Raw genomic sequence first — 21,205 nt, forward strand, 5'->3', positions numbered from 1 at the left:
GCTTGGGCAGCCCTTTTCGCGTGGCTGGGAGGGAGGAGGGGGAGTTAGGGTGGGGACTTTGGGGAAGGGGCGGGGAATGGGCGGAGTTGGGACGGGGCCGGGATTGGGAAAGGGGCGGGGCCAGGGCCCGTGGAGTGTCCTCTTTTTTTATTTTTTAAATATGGTAACCCTAACCAATACCCTACTGTCCCATCAAAGCAGCATAGCCGAAAATAGTCTACAGCTTAACAGCATTAAAGATGTGAGCTCATCCCTCAATGAGCTGTGACCTTTCAAAGCCTCCGTGGGCCATCGAAATGCTAACAATTTCAAGACCGATAGTTTCTTTATTTTCTTTCATTTTCTTAAAAAAAAATAAAAAAACCTATTGAATTCAATTTCAGCATTGAAGGTACAAAAGTAAACAAACGAAAAGATTCAGATTTTCATAGCAGGAGGAAGAGCCGTCAGCTGAACTGAAAGGCCTCGTTTTGGCTTAGCTCCAGATCAACAACTAAAGTACAACCAAAAAAACCCCAAGAAACTGCAAATTCTTAAATCAGTTATTTAAGTATCTAAATTGATAATGAGTGTAACTAGCCATCCGAAATGTCGAAGCCCAAAGAAAACATTACTACATAGGGCAATTTAAAGCAAAAATCTTGGATGGAAAAGAACTGCCATCTTTCTAAGAAGCTCCTACAAACACCTGCTTCAGATGAACAATTCACAATAATTCTTAAAGAAAGTAATAGGAATTTTCAGTGTGTTCCCTCGGCAGTTGCTGCCTTGAATGGGAAACTGGGTTCTGTCAGCCTGACAGTAGAAAAGCTGGAAACTCATGCAAATGCTGCTGCTTCTAAACTCTCTAATCCTGCAACTGCTACTAAGACCCATGGTCAAAAAACAGATTCTCTGTCCATCTGTCTGAGGCTGTAAACAAGTTTTCAAAAAATAACAGAGCCTACAACAATATCTGAAAACCACAGAGGATCCGAAAAGATAAGACGACATAGATTATCCTCAGTTTAACGAGGATATGTATCCTCTTTCCTGCAACAGCTAGCTCCTGACCTACTGAAATCAGAAATAATTCATTTATATTGAAGCGATTCATCACTTCACAAAAAGACCATCAGCCAACATCTCTGAACTTACATCAAGATGGTCTCTGATCTTAGGGATAAAGATGACTCTTATTACCTGGACAAACAAAAGACGTTTTTCACTTGTTTTAAGGTCACATCATATTTGTTGCTCCCCTCTCTTTCCCTAGCCTGAGCCCAAATTCTCAAGCAAAGAGAAAATATTCACAGTACTAAAACAAAACAAAACCCACTTTCAGTAGTGAAGGAGTGATTGTCTTTCCTATAAAATTAACCTTGGGAAGGGACTATATCTTTTAAAAGCAGAGAGCTGAAAGACCATTAGCAAAAAATTACCAAAATGACACTGGACAATGAATTATTTCTATGAATTTTATTTTTTGGAAATGCTTTTGATTGCTTTGAAATATTGTTGTCTGTTTACACACACACACAGTTTTTTATGTATGTATTCTTTAATTTTTACAAACAGAGAATCTAAGTAAGTCTGTGTTAAATGTTGTAGAATCAGGCACAAAACAAAGCAAACGGAATTATTTCTGCTTTAACTCATTGCAGATAATTGCTTTTGCCTTTCAATGCATTTGAACAACTTTTATGTTTTATTTACATATGGACTGGAAGAAAACATTTATGCTGGATTTTGAAACACAAACAGAGAAGACTGAAAGAAGATCTCATCACTTTTGGACCAAAGACTGGGCTTCATTTATATTCTATTCTGCTAAGAAATATTAAACTAATTATTCAGATCCTAAATTTCAAAGGGTCTGAGCATCCATAGCCTCCATAAACTTCCATAGGAGATGTTTGTGTTCAGTACCTCCGAAGACTAGGTCATCGCTGTCTGATTTACATGCAATCCTCATTAAAAACTGTGGGGCTGTTTCTCATGTACATGAGGCCCTTTTCTTCTGCTCTGGGAATGCAAAGGGCCTTGTGGGGTAATTTTACATTCACTTCAAGGCCTCTTTCCACTATTAGGGTAGTGCAAAGGGCCTCAGTGTAAATGAGGAAGTAGTCCTGTAATCTTAAAAAAGTGAACATTTAAAATCAAAAGTTAAATAAAAGATACATGGAGTAACATTAACTCACTCCATCTTGCAAATCCTGTGTATAGTTTTGATCGGTAATTAAACTGCCAAATATTATACCTACATTATTACATATGTGCTGTGTGGCAAAGAGAAAGTTACTGAGAACCTTAACCTTCTCATTTCCCAACTTTTAAAGTTAGAACTGTATTAATATAAGCCCTCTTCCCCCAATTACATACACCAGAGGTTCTCAACTTCTCTCTTTCTGAGGCCCCCCCAACATGCTATAAAAACTCCATGGCCCACCTGTGCCTCGACTAGTTTTCTGCATATAAAACAAGGACTGGCATCAGGAGGTAGCAAGCAGTGTAACTGCCTCGGGCCCCGTGCCACAGGGGCCCCCAGGAAGCTAAATTGCTCAGGCTTCAGCTTCAATCCCAGGTGGAAGGGCTCAGGGCCCCGGGCTTTAGCCCCCTGCGGTAGGACATCAGCTTTCTGCCCTGGGCCCCAGCGAATCTAACACTGGCCCTGCTCGGCAGCCCCCCTGAAACCTGCTCACGGCCTCCCAGGGGGCCCCTAATTGAGAACCACTGACATACACAATATATATCGTATACACCAAACAGGTTAGAAAGATTTTTCCTGATCTTTTCCATCCTACTGTCCCATTCACCCATGCCCAAACACACATACAGAGTGCTAAACCAACAGCCGGGAAAAGATGGAAAAATCTCCATTCTCACACTAGTAAATTCCAGTTATCAGTATGTATACTAATTCTTGTGCTACTGAGTAAACTGTGAATTTCTTCAAACCTTAAAGGGGCTGGTAGACGGGGGTAGGAGAGTCAAGCCAGAACCTTATTCTATCATGGCTTGACACAAGAGAAAATTAACATTCTGAGCTGAACTAACTGAAAACTTTTAAAAATTATAAACATAAATAATTTAGCTGTATTTTCAGTAAGCTCAACAGAATGCACACTAAGAATGTTTACTTCAAATTTCATACAATTCTATTTGTATATAGTTTTGACATCTGTTGCTAATGATATCAAATTATTGATTGTTCACTTTCTTATATTTATTTAAACATTAACTATATACTCTGCAACCTGATGCTTTTCTTCATTTTATTCCAGAGGACTTTTTTATTTTTGCATTGCTTTAGTCATATTTACTTTGATCTTCCAGAGTGTATAATTATTTTACTGTTTATTTATTTCTATGAGAAAGGAAAAAAGTTTGACCTAGGAGATCTATCTATATGTGGCAATTTGTAACAGAATCACATAGCTTATGTTTAGGAAATCATGGTTTTGATTAAGAAGCAACCATTTAGTTCCCACTGTTTTATTAAAACAGACATTAGCAGATAATAGGAAACACATTTAAATACCATAGACTGCATTTAGTTTGCGACGTCAATAGTAATTTAGAAGCCCCTTTCTATTTTGCATTTACCACAGTGCATGTGATTTATTTATTTTTTTTTTGCTTGTTTGGGGTTTTTTGTTTTGTTTTGTTTTTTTAAAATTCTATTAACCAAATCTGGCCTTGGATATGCGTGTACTGGTCCCAATGCCTCACAGTGATATCCAAGGGCAAAATTTGACCTTAAATGCTAACTGTTGCTTATATCCAGTTTTTTAAAAAAACAAAACTTTTTACTTTTTATTAAAAGGGATGTGTGGAGATTTATATTTACAAACTCACTAATTTCACATATGAAATAAGTTCTACTGTACAAACCACTAACTGTGAAGTAGAAATGAAATCATAACAAAGAAATGGAGATGTGAAATTAAAAGCACCAAACTAAGTGCAGAAATCTTCCCTTTCAGAGGGTGCTAGAGATTATTGCAATGAAGTTACATAGCTATTTATTTTCCATACCCAACTGTACCTGTCATGGATCTTTGTTTTCCCTCCCACTCATTTGGTTGATGAATCAACACCACTTGAACTGTTTTACAGCAGCTTGTGTTTACTTCACACATACCTTAACCTTCTCTTTTCTCCTCCTACTAACACACACATATTCTTCCAAACAGCAACGACTAGCTGACTCTCTTTAAATAGTGCACATACACAGTTATCTGGCAAACTCTTCAGGTTTGGATCCTTGACCTCTTGATTGAAATCAAGGTCTCGCTCTGCTTTTACTGCACTTAACGATTTAACTGTGCACTTACTAACTAAAAAAAAGAAAGAGCTTGAAGAACTGAATGCTCTAAGAAAGGAAGAAAGTGGAAGATGCGGTGTGCTAGAAACACTTGGGAGTCTGAAGTGGCAACACTGAGAACCACTACAGTTAAGGGTTTCCAGTGCCTTTGGAGCTGGCATTACACCCTCGCCTGATGAAATAGCAAGCCCATAGCTTTTCTCCTGCAACAGCGAATAAAAGCGATCTACTAAATGACCTTGAAGCTGTTTGATTCCTTTGATTTGTTTCAGCCAAGAGCACTTAAAAAAAAATCTTTTTACTAAGTGTCATTTAGAGAAAAGAAAACACTTCTGAGTCACACGATGGTGATTTAGAGTGAGAAGGAGCTATTCAATTCATTCTGCACAATGGTAAATATTAACGACATAGTAAATGTCTAAATCAAAATTTGCAGATGACCCCCATGTAATTTTACAAGAGGAGATGTGTATCTTAATTTTCTTATGTACTTAATTTACACTTTTACTTCAGCTATTTTAATCTCCTTCACAGACATTTTTAACCTAAAACATAATGGCTCTTGCTAGGGCAAATATAACTGCTGCACACAATTGAGCTCTGATTTTTATAGGTGTATCTTCCAAACTCCATGCACACATGTAACCACACTACAGTTAATGGGAAATAGACACATACATCAAAGGGAAAACAGATCCCTCAGTGTTTGCCTGATATCTTATGCAAGATACAAATATTCTCAATTCTAAAAGAAGCTTCCTTATTACATTAGTATGATGGGTTTATATTTTGCCTTAAATGAATTAATGAGCAGCCTTCCACATCCTATATGCTCTACTTTTTAAGAGAAAAAAACTGCAGACACTTTTTTAAACATTTGAGTTTCATGAATAAGTGTACATTTGGTATATTCACTTCTCAAGAAGTTATGGGCACCATAATGGAGTCCCGACCCAAGGTTTGTGAATCTGACACATGCCCTTATGGCTGGTGAAAAAAAGTCTTGAGCTTCTGGTGCAAGTCATGCCTGAAATAGCCAATGCATTCCAATTCAGGGAAGGAATCTTCTCTTCCAGAGACCGACACTGAAGAAACGCTCCCTCTTTGATACATTGGTTCACGCCAGCTACTGCTCGGTGTCAAACGTTCTGTTTCTGAGCAAGCTCACAGAGAATCTAGTCACAGGTCAATTACAAACATCTAATTTAAACTAATATTGTAGTCCCCAAAATCTGGATTCAGGCCAGGCCATGATCAGAAACAGCTTTAGTGCCACCGATGATCTCCTGCAATAAAGGATGGTGAGCAGACATCCATTCTCATCTTCTTTGACCCGTCTGCAACATTTGACACTGTTGACTATGAGATACTGCTGTCTTGAGGGATGGCAGAGTTTCACTGGAATGTGCTAAAATAGTTAAAGTCCTTCTTGGAGGGACATGTCCAAACCATATTGATGGGAAACTATGCCTCCACCACTAGACCCCTCATTTGTTGAGTCCCACAAGGATCAATTCTTTCTCCATTCCTTTTCAACATCTACATGCAGCCAGTAGGTGAAATGAACACATGACACAGACTTAAGTGCGAGAAATATGTAATGACATAGAGCTTTATCTTTCCTATACGAAATATGAACGTAAGAATGACCAATGCATTGGCTGTCAGACTAATGATCCATCAAGCCACATATCCTGTCTTCCGACAGTGACCAGTACCAGATGCTTCAGAGGGAATGAAGAGAACATAATCCATCGAGTGATCTATCCCCTGTCATCCACTCCCAGCTTCTTGCAGATGGAGGTTCAGGGACACACAAAGCATGGAATTGAGTCATTGACCATCTTGGCTAATAGACATTGGACCTATCCTCCATGCACTTATCTAATTCTTTTGTGAACCCAGTTATACTTTTGGCCTTCTCAACATCCCTGGCAACAAGTTCCACAGATTGTGCATTGTGTGAAGAAGTTCTTATATATGTTTGTTTTAAACCTGCTGCCTATTCATTTCACTGGGTGATCCCTAGTTCTTGTGAAGGAGTAAATAACACTTCCTTATTCACTTTCTCCACACCATTCATGATTTTACACACCTCTAACATATCCCCCCTTAGTCATATCTTTTCTAAGCTGAACACTGTTTCTAACCTCTCCTCGTACAGAAGTTGTTCCATACCCCTAATCATTTATGTTGTCCTCTGAACCTTTTCCAATTCTAATGGATCTTTTTTGAGGTGGCATGACCAGAAATGCATGCAGTATTCAACGTGTGGGCGTACAATGAATTTATATAGTGGCATTGTGATATTTTCTGTCTTATTACCTATCCCTTCCCAAAGGGTTCCTAACATTGTTAGCTTTTTTTGACTGCTGCTGCACATTGAGCGGATGTTTTTAGAGAACTATCCATGATGACTCTAAGGTCTCTTTCCTGCGTTGTAACAGCTCATTTAGATTCCATCATTTTGTACATATAGTTAGGATGATTTTTTCCCAATGTGCAGTACTTTGAATTAATCAACACTGAATTTCATCTGCCATTTTGTCACCCACTCAGTTTAGTGAGATTCCTTTGTAACTCTTCGCAGTCAGTTTTGGACTTAAATGTCTTGAATAATTTTGTATTGTCTACAAACTTTGTCACCTCACTATTCGCCTCCTTTTCCAGATCATTTATGAATATGTTGAACAGCACAATTTCCAGTACAGATCCTTGGAGGATCCCATTATTTACCTCTCTCCGTTATGAAAACTGACCATTTATTCCTACCCTTTGCTTCCTATCTTTTAACCAGCTACTGTGTTACCAGTTACTCACCCACCATCTGGACTAAAATAATGTGATATACCTGGGCAGGAAGCTATCAGTCCTTAGGAAACTCCAACTAAAACAAAACACTGCAATGCATCTTCTTAGCAACCACAAGCTACCATGAGCACATCAAACCTGTCCTCTGCTCTCTCCACTGGCTTCCCAAAGAATATCAAGTCAAATTTAAGGTCTAAGATCTTATCTTCATGGTGCTCAATGGCCTGAACCCAGCATATCTAAAAGAGACTCAAGTTCTGAGATGAAGACTCTGGCCAACAACTCCACTCTTCAGGCAAAATAGAACTTTCTGCCATAATGGCAAATCTTGTCTGTGCAGAAGACAGCGTACTCAGGGTCCAAGGCTGCGGAACAAAGAACCATCACAAACCTCACCACCTCCCCCTTCAAATACAAGGCACACTTCTTCAGCCATACTTTGTCTAACACAAATACATAGCAGCATGTGTATTTAAAACAGAACTCTACCAAAACAAAACATTGCATTGTACACACAATTCTCCCCCTGAGGAAAGGACTAGAGAAAGAACAAATTACACATGACAGATGTTAGTAACGTCACTTAATGCGCTGCTGAAAGACACTCAGGCATTATGGCAATGAGGGCATTATAAGAACCTACATAGAATAATGTTCCTGTATGAGACATTAGTATTTCACCAACTAACAGAATTCCATTCCATATAATAAAAATAATGGGCCATTTTCAGTTTGGTATAAGTGGGAATAGTTGGGATGAATTTAGCCCAGTGCCTCAAAGAAACTTGGTTTCAAATGCACCGCTGCTACCTAAATTCCAGATGATGTGACATGGCAGGAATGCCAATACACTTAACCATATTTAAACAGAAAGCGAGGACACATTTAACTTAGGAAGACAGGTTTTTAGTTTTCATAAATAAAATACGATGAAGGTGATTTACTTAGCAATTTAACTTTTCAATCCAGATCTTCTATAGCAGATTTTTTTTCCAAGATGTTTTAGTTTTCTTACACACACGGTTGATCTTTTCAATGCAATTACAATCTAAAATGTGATGTAACTAGCATGTTTTCTTTAAAAATCTTTTCTTTCACACCATCCTTGTTCATAAGTCATTGGATTTAATTTCCAGTGTGCTACAGCTGTGCCCTCTTTGCAGACAAATTCACTAATATTATTAAGGCTTATCATCACCCTTACTTAAAACAAAATTTCAAACAGTCAAACACAGTTCATTGGCTTGGAAATTAACAATAACTGAAGTTAATTTACCTTTAATCTTCTTGTACTTTTTATACCATCTCCCAAACTCCTGGCACTTGGTTGCTGATACATTGGCATAGTATGTGCTATTTACAATGGATGAAATCATACTCTGGAAGTAGAGGAAGACAGAACGTGTGTTAAAAAAAACAATGAAAACTCTTTTCCAGAGATCGTCAATGACATGCAAGCTCACATTGATCACCCAAAACCTGCCTTCAAAACCTAACGCAGTCACTGTGAAGGACTCAAAATTGGCTGTATTTCCCACTCTACATCCCCAGACATGATTACTCTGATTCACTAATAATGCAAAAAAGATGCTGTGTGAACCAAGACTCCTGTCTCCAGCTCCCACTGACTTGTCACTTTAATTTATGCTTGTGATGTCACGGAATCTTCATACTAAAAACTTAACTACAGGCAGTGACATGTTGGGGGACACACACATTAGATGCAAGGGGCAAGAACAACTGTGATTTAGGAACCAGATTCTAAAGGTAAGATTAGCATGCATAATCCAAATAATGCTTTTCAGATGCTTCTGATCTGCTTTCAACTGCAACAAGACCACACAGCCAAGAACTGGAGAACATCCGTGCTACTCGCTGCAGAACAACAGTTAGGCAAATAAGTTAAATTAATATAATTTATAGAAACGTGCGATTAGCTCTTGTGTGAAAAATCACTCAACAGAAAAATTAACAATGCTATTCAGAGCGGATTAAACTAAATACAGTACAGTTTCAAAGTAAGCAAGGGCCACAACAAAAAGTGGTACAGCTGAAAGATTCAAAGTGCTTCACCACCGTCCCCACCCTTTGCAGGTATCCTCTGGCAACTACCGCTACAAAACAACTGGAAGAAGATAGTAGGTAGAGTTGCTCTGCAGCCCCTGACACACACAAAAATATTTTACATTTGGGGCACTTTGGGCCATATGGTGGAAAATAGTTTTGTTACTGGTAGTTATCTCCATTTTATAGAGTAAATAATTGTTAACTTTTAAACTCTTCCAGAGCTGAATCATTGCATTATGTGTATATCTACATTTATACAAAGATACATAGATCTATACACACACACATTCACTCTAAAGCCCAAGAAGTTTAACAAGATGTGTGAGTCAAAGCACCCTTTCTTGAAATCACATTTTTTATGCCTGCAGTCATGCCAGGGTTCAGAGAAATGTTGGCACCTGTTATGACACTTCTGCACAGTAGAAGAGATTAAAGAGATAGCATGACCTCAAAGCAATGGCAAGCTATTTACCACGGGTTCCAACTCTGGCACACAGGCCTCTCTAGGCTCATGTGTGAAATGGGGTCTTATCCATAGCTGTTAAACTACTAGCTAGGCTCACTTCTGGCTTACTCGCTTTTACAGTGCTTTAAAAAAAAACAACCCACCCTATTCAAGATCAATTATGCATTTATTCAGCCCAGTCTGCTACTCTGTTGCAACCCCAAAAGACGCCAGTTTTCCTGACCCCTTGAGTTTTGGGGGTTTTAGGAGGCTGAGAAGAATTTACTTTAGAGAGTCTTAAGGAAGATTGGACTGTACAGATTAGTTTCAGTCTTTGAGGCATGAATTCACTTTAAACACAGAGGTTCCTCTTCCCTTTCACTTTCACATTTCCACTTGAATGCCACTAAGCTGCAGTACGGGAGACGCAAAGTAGCTGTGAAATAAGGGCTGGGTTGTTGTTGTTGTTTTTAAATGGATGTTCTAATCGCCAAAACTCAGCTTCAATTTTCTAATTAAAATTCATATTTTGAGACCTACACCTAGTACCATAACAGTCAGCAGCACCACCTTCCCTATGAACTCTTGCTTGTTCTAAAGTGTGCCCTGAGGAAACAGGGGCACTTTGAAGGCATAACAGAGTGGAAACTTCAAGCTGGAAGAAGAAGCTCTAAAGTGCTTACTTTTCCAGTAGGTTTTTATTTAAGCTCTCACAGCTCTACAATAAATGGGCATTACTAAGATTGTAGCTGTGATGGTTCTGAGGAAGAAAAATGGGGCAGAAATTCCTCTTCCTACCCCCAGTGGGTGGACAGCTTCATCACATCCACATGGAAAGAAAGCTGGCATCTGCCTGATAACGTATACTAGAACTAGCAAAGGATTCATATAAACAAGATATAATGTCATAAGTTAAAATAAAAGACGAAAGCTATGGGACAAAAACAAAAACCACCAACCCACAACAAGGAAATGAAGTTTATACAAGTATGCAAAATACATGAACAATACTGGAATGATTAGCACAATACACTTGGAAGATAGAGGTCTCAATGCAAAGATGGAAGTGAAGAAATAATTGGATTTCCTTTCCTGCCAGCCCCACCCCCAATGCCCTGCCTTGGTTAACTGGGATTTATTTGTTTGAACAGCAGCCTTATGCTAAGGGCGGCTAAGCTGCAAATACATAATACACCTAGCAGGAAAAACAGAACAACTGTAAATCAAAGCGAATGATTACATTGCCCATTAGTGGCAATCAGAATCTCCATCTGGGCTGCAAGAAGAGCTCATGTACCAAGAACAAGAGCTGGAGCATAGTCACTGAGAAAAAAGAAAGCTCCCTGTGCTGCCCCTTTCCACTTCTGTACAGAGGGAAACTCGATGCACTGTGAACACATTAATAAACAGCAGCATTTGCTCCGCAGTTTGACTCCTAGGAGACAGCTCTGTAATTTGCTGCTGTCAATAATATATTAACCACAAGGGGGTTGTAATGACATTTCACATTTGGTGCGGTATTTTTTTAAAACTGATTTGGGAAAAGGAATTGTATTCAAGGCAAATTCAGATAATGGCAATAGACAGCTCCTATGCAACCTTCCACTGTATCTTTTACATTTTGGGAGCCACGACACCAGAGGTTACAACTTTTTGTGGCTCTAATGCAAGAAGTGCATTCATTATGGTCCAGCCTCCGGAGTCCATTGCCATTCAGCAAATCACTTAAGCACATGCTTAAAGGTAAGTGTGTGCAAATGCTTTGCTGAATTAGAACCCTCAAAAGCATGTCTCTGTACCTTTATTCTCTGCATAATCACCAGGATAGAGATTCTTTCTCCTACAGTTCTGCCATCAGTAATCTTGCTAATGTATGTCAGGATGAGTTTATAGAGAGGTAAGCCAACTGCCACATTCCCATATGGAAACTGATGGAAAACATCCCTAAACAGTGAATGAATGCCACCACGTAACATGGCTCACCATTCAGTTATACTGGATAGTGTTACAGGTCAGGTGCACTGGGACATACAGGATTGAAGACCAGTCTTCCTCCACCTGAGAGCTGCAGGTATCTCATCTAATTTCACTTCTTGAAATGTAATTTTTATAGGCTAGTTTTGCTACCATCTGCCAAAGAGCCCCAACCTACATGCTGGAACCCTTGCTAGCCAATCAGATTTCTCCTTTTGCAGTTCCCATTCTATATATAAAGGCAAACACTTAAAGTGTTGTTCTACTCTGTAAAAGTAACACCTTCTTATTCAACACATCCACTCCTGTATTCAGAGTCACTTCAGTAAGTAATGTGGGTTAAACTGCTTTTCTACTCCTGTTAGCTCTGCAGCTATGGGAAGCTGAGAGATTCTATTCTGGACAGTACCAGCTGCAGGACCTAACTCTAACCTGTGGCTAGGTCTACACTACCCGCCTGAATCGGCGGGTAGAAATCGATCTCTTGGGGATCGACTTATCGCGTCTCGTCAGGACGCGACAATCGATCCCCGAATCGACACGCTTACTCCACCAGCGGAGGTGGGAGTAAGCGCCGTCGACTGGGAACCGCGGCAGTCGATTTTGCCGCCGTCCTCACAACAGGGTAAGTCGGATCTGATACGTCGAATTCAGCTACGCTATTCACGTAGCTGAATTTGCGTATCTTAAATCGACCCCCCCCCCCCTGTAGTGTAGATGTAGCCTGTATCTTTTTGGGGTGGCATAGATCTAATGGAGGACCAAATTTGGCCTACAGAATTTCTATCACTGGTTATGACATATCATCATCAAAGATCCTTGATTTATGAATCTGGGGTTGAGTTTGTGGTGTTCATAGCTAAAAACAATATTTTTTTAATTTATAAGTTAGCAAATTTGATATGGACACTCTAAAGACCTAATAACCACAAGATCATTTTTACTATCTACTTTAATCAGAGATTTCCTGTTCCTGATATAAAATGCAGATGGTGTGGGTTACATCATTCTATTATACAACAGAACACCTTCATGTTGGAATGTGTATACTCAAGTTTGTTTTGCTTGGCTGTCTCTAACCTGTAAGTTGAAGGTAGGCAGCAACAGGAGGACAACATTCAGATTGGTGTTAGCAAATGAACGGAGTTTTTTGGAGGGAAGGGGGAAGAGGTTAACTATAAAAGATATTTTCCATGTTTTTAAAAGACAATATAAAGCAATATATTAACAGCTATACCTCTGTTCTAGTGAAGTTTTTTGTCAGGTAATATGAATCACTGGATGTTGGCTTTTTTGGTGGTGCAGAGGGGTGCTCAGCTAACCTTGCCAACTTTATACAAGTCTTTATGTAAGAAATTTGAACAAGAGCTCAGTTTCATTAGGGGTCTGAACTATGGTTGTGTCTTCACTGCAAGTGACAAAGTTGTACTGAATAAAGTTTCTCTCTCTATTTACACACACACACACACTTACTTTTGTTATATTTTTCCTAGAAACTGGCACCACACTGATGAGAGTTATATACATTTCTTTGTAATCAGAGATTGGTGAAAACTGTGCGTGTCCCTAAAGTATGCTGCAGGCTTCTGCCAGTAAGGATAAGCACCTGTTGCAATTAGGGTGACCAGATGTCCCAATTTTATAGGGACAGTCCCGATTTTTGGGTCTTTTTCTTATATAGGCTCCTATTACCCCCCACCCCCGTCCCAATTTTTCACACTTGCTGTCTGGTCACCCTAGTTGCAATACACGGTATTGAGTGGTAGTACAAAATTTGGAGATGATATATATGGAGAATTTGGGGTCCCTTTGAAGTTGAGGTCACAAACCAGCTGATCTCCTTCCAACAACACATTACAAATAATGCACCACAATTAAAGAGTAAAGGGATATTTTCCCAAGTGGATTGGAATTTCTCCTTTTTAATTAAAACAAAAAAGGATTAAACCTTTCTGGAATTTTCTCTTGCAAACACCTTGCTAAACAGTTACTGGCTTTGGATTTTATAAAGCAGATTCCTCTAGTACAGGTTGAAGCACTGACCTGGGAGAGAGGGCATTCTTTGGCTAATGTGCTCTGATTCATCTCTTTAAGCAGTTCCTTTAAGGCATTGCGGACTGTGGCATGGTTCCACTGCTCTGCTGGCAAGTCTTCCAACTTTGAACAACTGTAAAAACAGAAAGCAGAAAAATCAGATGGAAACGTCACCAGCAAGCAAACCTGCTCTCTTCGTGCAACCATAAATCTTTGTGAAGACATCCCCACTTTACAGTCCTGTGCTCAGACCTTTCTTTAAAGTGCATCCTTTTTTTTACATCCCCATTCCCCCCCAATAGGACATGTGCTGCAACTAAGAGAATTACAGCACATGCCAGAAATCCTAGCTAAGCCTCCATAAGTGATGTAACATGTGTGCCTAGCCATTTCCTTTGGGGCCTGAAGGAGTGCAAAGTGCTCTGCTTAATGCAGGCCACACAAATGACTGGGAAAGGCAGCCTCTTAGGCACAAATAGATGCTCCTGCTGGAATAGAAAAAAAATTATACAACACGGTTAAATAGTGAGAGACGCCCCCATTCTGGAGGGCCAAGGCTTTGGTCTAAAACAGAATTCTGTTCTACATTGGTATATATCCTGCCCTCACCACCATAGTATCGGAGTACCTTCCAGCAATGCATTACCCAACGTGACTAAGGTCTGTCACAGATGGTCACTCTCATTCTCTCCGCTTGTGGGGAATTGCGTGTGTTTTTGTCGCGTTCTGTTTCGGGAAGGTTTCGTTTCAGGTGCATTTGATTGTTGTAAGGTTGTTTGATTTTTTTTTTTTTAAGTACGCACGCTCTATGTTTGTATTAGAGTAGGCAAGGTCAAAGAAGTGTGCCTTGCAATCAGTGAGGAAGGCGGGGAGGTTTGTGACAATTCAATGTTCCTGGGGGACTTTGTTTCAGTCTCAGACTGATCCATGAAACCGTTCGGTCTCCTGCACAGATCAGCTTTACTCTTATGCTAGAAAGTGCCTTTGTGCCTGAGGAGGGGAGCTGTTGACCAGAGTCTTCATCTCAGAATTTGAGGCTCTTTCAGATATGCTGGGCCCAGGCCATTGATCACCCTGGTGATAAGGGCCAGTACCTTACAATTGACTTAATAATCTTTGGGAGGCCAGTGCAGAGAGCAGAGGGTGGGTATGATGCTCTCACAGTAGCCCGTGTTGCTGAGGAGATGCACTGCAGCATTCTGTACTAGCTGGAGTTTCCCAAAGGCTGATGGCTTCCTGCCCAGGTATATCACATTACTGTAGTCCAGCCAAGAGGTGACAAAGGTGTGTGAGTAATTAAGGCCAGGTCTTTATCCACCAGGAGGGAAGAGAGGCAACTGGAGATGACCGAGTGTTATTCATAAAAGCTGCTATGTGAGAGGTTGGTATTGGCAAAGAATCCAATAGTGCTCCTAAACTACAGACTGAATTGACCAATTGTGGGCATATGACTTCAATCAAGGAGACTTCGTTGGAGACACTTTCCTCTGCCTATCAGCACAACTTCTGCCTTGCTCAGGTTCAGTTGGTACTGTTGGTACCTGAATCCATGCTTGTGACATTATTCACAATGCTGTCTGACCATTTCACCTAGCTGCTGCATGTAGATGTTGAAAAGGACTGGAGAGAGAACTGATCTTTGTGGGACTCCACAGATGAAGGGTTTAGTGGGAGAGGTGCAGTTTCCCATCACTACTCATTGGGTGTGTTCCTCCAGAAAATATTTTAACACGTTACCCAGGACTCCTGCCACCTCTCTCAGGCAAGACAGCAGTATCTTATGGTCAACCATGTCAAATTTTGCAGAGAGGTCAAGGAGGAGGAGAATGGATGTTTGCCCCAATGACAGCAGTGCCATCAGTGGCACTAAAGCTGTTTCCATACCATGTCCTGGCCTGAATCCAGATTATGCCTGGTCTAGTATATTAGCTTCAATTAGAAGAGTTTGTAGTTGGCCTGTGGCTAGCTTCTCTGTGAGTTTGCTAGGTAACAAAAGATTTTATACTGAGCAACAGTTGGCCAGAACTGAGCTATTACGAGGGCAGATTTCTTCAGTGTCAGTCTCATTACTGCATGTTTGAATCAGGAAGAGAAAGTTCCTTCCCTGAATTAAGTTTTGGCTATTTCAGTGGTTAAGTGAACCAGTTGCTCGTGGACTTTTTTTCCTCAGCCAAGAAGGGCATATGTCAGATTCATAGTTCTGGGGTGGATATTCATTTAGGGTGTTTAGTTATTCTTAAGGGGAGAAAAATATTGCCATTGATTAAGTAAGCGAGGTGGAAAGTATGCAGTGCCATAAGTTTCAAAGTACTCGGCAGCCCCGGTGTAATGCATAGAGTCAACCCAACCATGCAGTGCCAATTTCATACATGCACACAAAGTGCAGCAGGACCCTCTGTTGTTTTGCAGGAGGTTTTTGAAATGGGATTTAACTGATGGTGCTCGGATACGACAGCCATGAGACTCCTAATTATGATAAAGTTAGAATGAACCTTTTCATATGGGCAAGTTATTTCATAATAATCCACTATTTCTTACTCCTTCTTCTAAAGCATCCTGATCACTGGACTATGGCAGATGGGCCAACTGTCTGATTTAGTGAGGTACATCCGAGGGTTAAGCAGAGTTTCTTAAGAACTGGGTGGGCGCTTTGCTTAGGCCATCTGTAGAATTCTCCACCCTTTTCAGTGAACAGCCCAGTAGTCTCCATATTCTTTAAATTGCCAGGAGGGAGAAAGAGAAAAAATATATAAAATAAAAAGAGTGTGCAGAATTGTTAGACAGCAGCTACCACTCTGTCCATCAGATGCTCTAGAGTAGGAAATAGTTTAAATTACCAGATGGAGCAGTAGAGGCAGGCTCTCCCCACCCTGCTAGGATTGGCCACTGGAGACAAAAGAGAAGGCAACAAGCTCTCTGGGCCATTCTGTCTGAGCCACAGTTAGCAGAAAGTCTAGACCCTCATAACCCGAATCCTGGAAACAGATGAGGTGTTTATTTTTCATATACAATGTGCTAAGCATTTAATCAGGCCTAGAGGACCCATTAAATTAAGAGTTGTGGAAAGTTTCCCTTTAAAGGCTTCATATCCCTCATGATTGATGGAGTCCCCGCACCCACCTACCCACCCGCCCCACTCCTGCCCCCACCACACCATCGTGGCTTTACTGCTTCAGAAAATAAAATGTAAAAACAGTTGGAAGTTTCACCGAGAAAGCTGCATCGTGAAGCACCCTTCCCTTCATTTTCCTTTTCATTTCATCAAAAGCCCAGAAATTAATGAAGACAGGATGTGCTAATCTCTGTAGTAATGCTGTGATCAACGGAGCAGCTCAGAGAATAGAGGAGGACAGATGTTCAGAAACACCCACCTTTGTAATTGGATTTTCAATGTCACAACATGATAGACATCTTGTAGCATGTCGGCTACTGTCGCATCTGGTGCATCGGTCACATAACTGAGGGGCAGAGGGTTCCACCTCCCAAGTTTGATTATTCCTGGAAAGAAAAATATAATACACATCTATCAGCTATTTATGAAACCTTTTGATTATTTGGTTGGTCAGGGTGTTCAGAACCCGCCCTGAGATTTATTGCAATTCTGAACACAAAGCTATTTCTTTCTGACAATTGAACCTAACTAAGTGGAGGGGAAGGAATATATTTTGAATTGTAAACAGAGAGCTGTTTACATCTTCGTGTTTCTTGAATTATGATAGAGAAGCAAAGGATGCGTCCCCACACACAGCATCACCTTTCCTCATCCCACTAAAGCCTGCACTTTCTAAGTTAAGACAAGCTTTAAATACCCTGTGCTCCTGATTTCAAAGCCTGCACAACCCTTAAGTCAATAAAAGATTTGGTTTTGAATTGAACAAGAAAATTCCTGTGTGTGGGCTCAGCACACAGTTCCATCCTGACTGTGGTGTGATTCCCAGTACAAATAGCATTTGAAATCGATGAAGTAGTTAGAGTTCACTCCCAGATCTGCGTTTCACCAGGCAGATGGTTGCTTTCTTTGGCAAAAAGTAACAGCGCTGTACTTGACCACAGATTGAAAATAGCACAGCTGTCTTCCAGGTCCCTGTTTATACCTCTGCTCCTTCAGTAACAGCAGCAACACACTTTCTAGATTGGCTTGTTGCAAGAGACTGAGTTCGCATGTGATAGTGTAAACTCTTTAGTGCAGAAGACGTCCCTTCTTTTAAATGTTTATATAGTGCCTAGCACACCCTGGGCACTAACAGAAACCATTACTAATTATTAGAAAGGATGGACTTCCAGGGAAGCACAGAAAACAGAGAGACTTTAGGAATATAATGAGGCACAGTGCTGCCTTGTATGGGTACACAGCATAGTGGGTAGACGTCTGCTGTTCTGCTTCACTCCATCTCCTCAGCTGTGTTACTGGCTTCCTCTTTGTTTAATCTGCTTATCATCTCTGAGCCCAGTGCTTCACGGTACCAAACACCCTTGTTCCCACTTAAATTGACAGTGCTCGGGACCTGGTCTTTGGCCCGTTCACACACATTCAAAGCTCCAGAAGAGATCAACAAGGCAATCTGTGAATATTATCAAAAGCAACACAGAGATGACTGTTCACAACGCTGTTACCTGGTGACACCACACTATTGCATATCTATCTGCAAGCTCTCATAATAATCGAACACCAGTGCTTCTAAATAGTAAGCAACAGCTCATGACAACCCGGCCTATCAAGAAAACTCATCAGAAATCTTCTGAGGTGATATCATGATGCTAAAATTAACGCAGTTCCCCACATGCACCATTTTACCAACGCTGATGATAGCCAAATCTAAACTTTGAGTTGCATCTAGACTTATCAAAGCTTCTGTAAAGGTGGTTATGAGATGGCAAATCAATGGCTTTGTGAAAATGTTAGCACAATGGTCTCCCTTACTGCATGAGATACTTGGCACAGTGCTAATACTATAATATTTTCTCTGTTTCTGCATAACACTGGTAGGATAATTTTGGTACAACTACTCTCCCCACTTGTAGCATTTCAATACGTGCATATAGATTTCTTGGGAAATAGATCTTCAAATGGTTCACAGTGTATTCCATTACCATGTACAGTCCCTGAGAGGGAAGCTGGAGTAGACCATTATCTTTGCTAGTTTGAAGTCTCAATATGATACTCTGGTATAGACTCAGTAACATTTCAAGAGTAGGTTATGAAGCTTTTGGTAAGGGTAGAATCTCGTCCAAGACAAAGTTAATAATTATTGCTTGACATCCAATGCTTGAAAGTGGGGCATACATGGAACAAAAACATTTAAATGATGCACTGTTTCAGTATTAAGATTTAACAATCTGGTGCTGAATATGCTGCAGTATAAATAGTGCCTGGACTCAGATCCAGTGAAGTAACACACAGCACTCATTCACAGTATCATATGTCTCCAGAGCTGGCTCCTCAAGCCATATTCCACTTGCCAAGAAAAGCTGTTTTTCTGAAGGGGATAGTTTACTTAATGTTATCTCTGGTGACAATGAGACATGCACATAGTACAGCATACATTAGTCGTGAAATGAGCATCAAGGGTCCACTGAGTGAAATACATATTAGAGAAACAGTTTAGCTGCCAACTTCCCTTGCCCCTTCTAATACTATGTAATAATATAATGCAAAGTCACCTGAAAAATCCAGAAATCTATATCAGCTTCGCAGAACACTGGGCTTACTATTTTTAATCACTTCAAGTTTCCATATAACTGAAAAAATAAGCATCATATGTGCCCTATAAGTCACATCTACATTGGTCACATTTTACAAGAGGCTTTATTCTTCATTCAGTTATAGGAACCTCCGTGAGAGAACACCGTCTCCAAATGTTTGGTGCTGACAGCGCTGGAGAGAGACAAAGAGGCAGTAGAGGTCACTGAAGTTAGCGAGTTGTTGTCCCAACCTGGGAAAGTTCAAAGCAAAACCACAGGCCAAAGCATCATGGGAAATACTATATAAATCGCTTTACAGGAAATGTCTGCTACTACTGGTAGTTAGATAGATTTTTTATCCTTTTCTACAGTTGGAAAGGAAACTGTTTTGGCTGGAATTAGACAAACACAGGTGTTACCATAATGCTTGGGCACGTTAACACCTACTGTGAGTCCTTTACACCTTGTTACAGCACCGCTGATGCATGCTATTTTTTTAGCCGGTGTGATGTGATGGGTGAAATTCAAAAAAAAAAATATTGAGTTAGTCCCTAGGCTAGCCAGAAGCCATGATTTCCATGCTGCGCTTCAGCATGCTCCACAGGGGGTTTCGTTCATGGCACTGTAGCTGCATTTAAGGCACCTGTTGTGCTGCAGATAGGATGTTGGTGCCAGCTTGTTTAAGCATGCCAGTTCTCTTTCCCCCAAATAACTTTCCATCAGGATTTGAGCAGTACATACAGTCATAGTTTGGCTAGAGGTTCCCTTCTCATTTGTTACCACTCTCAAGGTGTTTTTAATGCGACATTCATGATAGGTGAACGCCAGGATAGCTAGGCATCATCTTCCTAGATACACACCTTAATGGCCTAATTTCCAATTTTTAAGGTTGTGGTCTTTAATTATGCAACTTCACTTGTATTGTATAGTGTTTTTATCTTGTATTGAGCCCGAAGGGTACGTCTACCCTGCAATTAAACCCTTGCAGCTGGCCTGGGTCAGCTGACTCCGGCTCATGGGCTCAGGTTCCAAGGCTGTAAAATTGCAGTGTAGATGTTTGGGCTCAGGCTGGAGACCAAGCTCTGGGATCCCACAAAAGAGGAGGGTCCCAGAGCCCGTGCTCTAGCCGGAGCCTGAACGTCTACCCTGCAATTTTACAGTCCCACAACGTGAAGCCTGTCAGTTGACAAGGACCAGCCGAGAGTGTGTTTAATTGCAGCGGAGACACCCTCCAAGACTTGGAGAGAGTGTGAGAATCAGTGAGGCACTTTATAAATGATTACTGAACAAATACTCTATTTTAAACAGGAACAACATTCCTCCTTCCTTAATACTGTTTGAGGAAGAGATGCAGCAGAACTCTCAAGAAATCTGTAGGCAGATCCTTTTACGACTTCACAACCTTTTTCCATTAACTAATTCAATCACTCATTCACAAACCAATGACCCCTTTGGGGCTCTTTTTGTGGAGATTGGCAAACAGTGCACAAACACTAATTGCCAGGAGTTTATTCACTAAGTTACTAGGTCAAGCTGAGGAGATTTTGAGGCCTTGTCTACACAGAGGAACCACCTGTGTTCCGGAACAGCCTTCAAAAACTGATCTTGAAATGTGAAACGGCCTGTTTGAGGGGGCAAAAAAAAATATCTTTTAAATGGTTTTGTTTGAAGAACATTTTTCAACAACTGCTTTTAAGAAGTTATTCTCCCTCCACTCTGTCTGGCTGAGGGCAGGTCTACACTGCGGCAGGGATCGATGCTCTGAGATCGATCCACCGGTGATCGATTTAGCAGGTCTAGTAAAGACCCGCCAAATCGGCTGCAGATCACTCTCAGTTAATCCCCGTACTCTACCCCCGACAAGAAGAGTAAGGTAAGTCGACGGG

General features: G+C 40.6%; 1 protein-coding gene across 1 annotated transcript in view; it reads right to left on the reverse strand.

The window, feature by feature from the left end:
- SATB2 (SATB homeobox 2) overlaps positions 1-21,205 on the reverse strand; it is a 161,072-nt gene that overhangs the window by 80,628 nt on the left and 59,239 nt on the right. Inside the window, exons 3-5 of the mRNA XM_065413500.1 lie at positions 17,009-17,135; positions 13,647-13,770; positions 8,394-8,496 (exon numbers count right to left, since the gene is read on the reverse strand). Of these exons, the coding sequence (XP_065269572.1) occupies positions 8,394-8,496; positions 13,647-13,770; positions 17,009-17,135 (354 nt within the window). The remainder of the gene's footprint in view (positions 1-8,393; positions 8,497-13,646; positions 13,771-17,008; positions 17,136-21,205) is intronic.

The sequence above is a fragment of the Emys orbicularis genome, chromosome 11 (assembly GCF_028017835.1).
Source record: "Emys orbicularis isolate rEmyOrb1 chromosome 11, rEmyOrb1.hap1, whole genome shotgun sequence".
In the NCBI taxonomy this organism is placed as follows: domain Eukaryota; kingdom Metazoa; phylum Chordata; order Testudines; family Emydidae; genus Emys; species Emys orbicularis.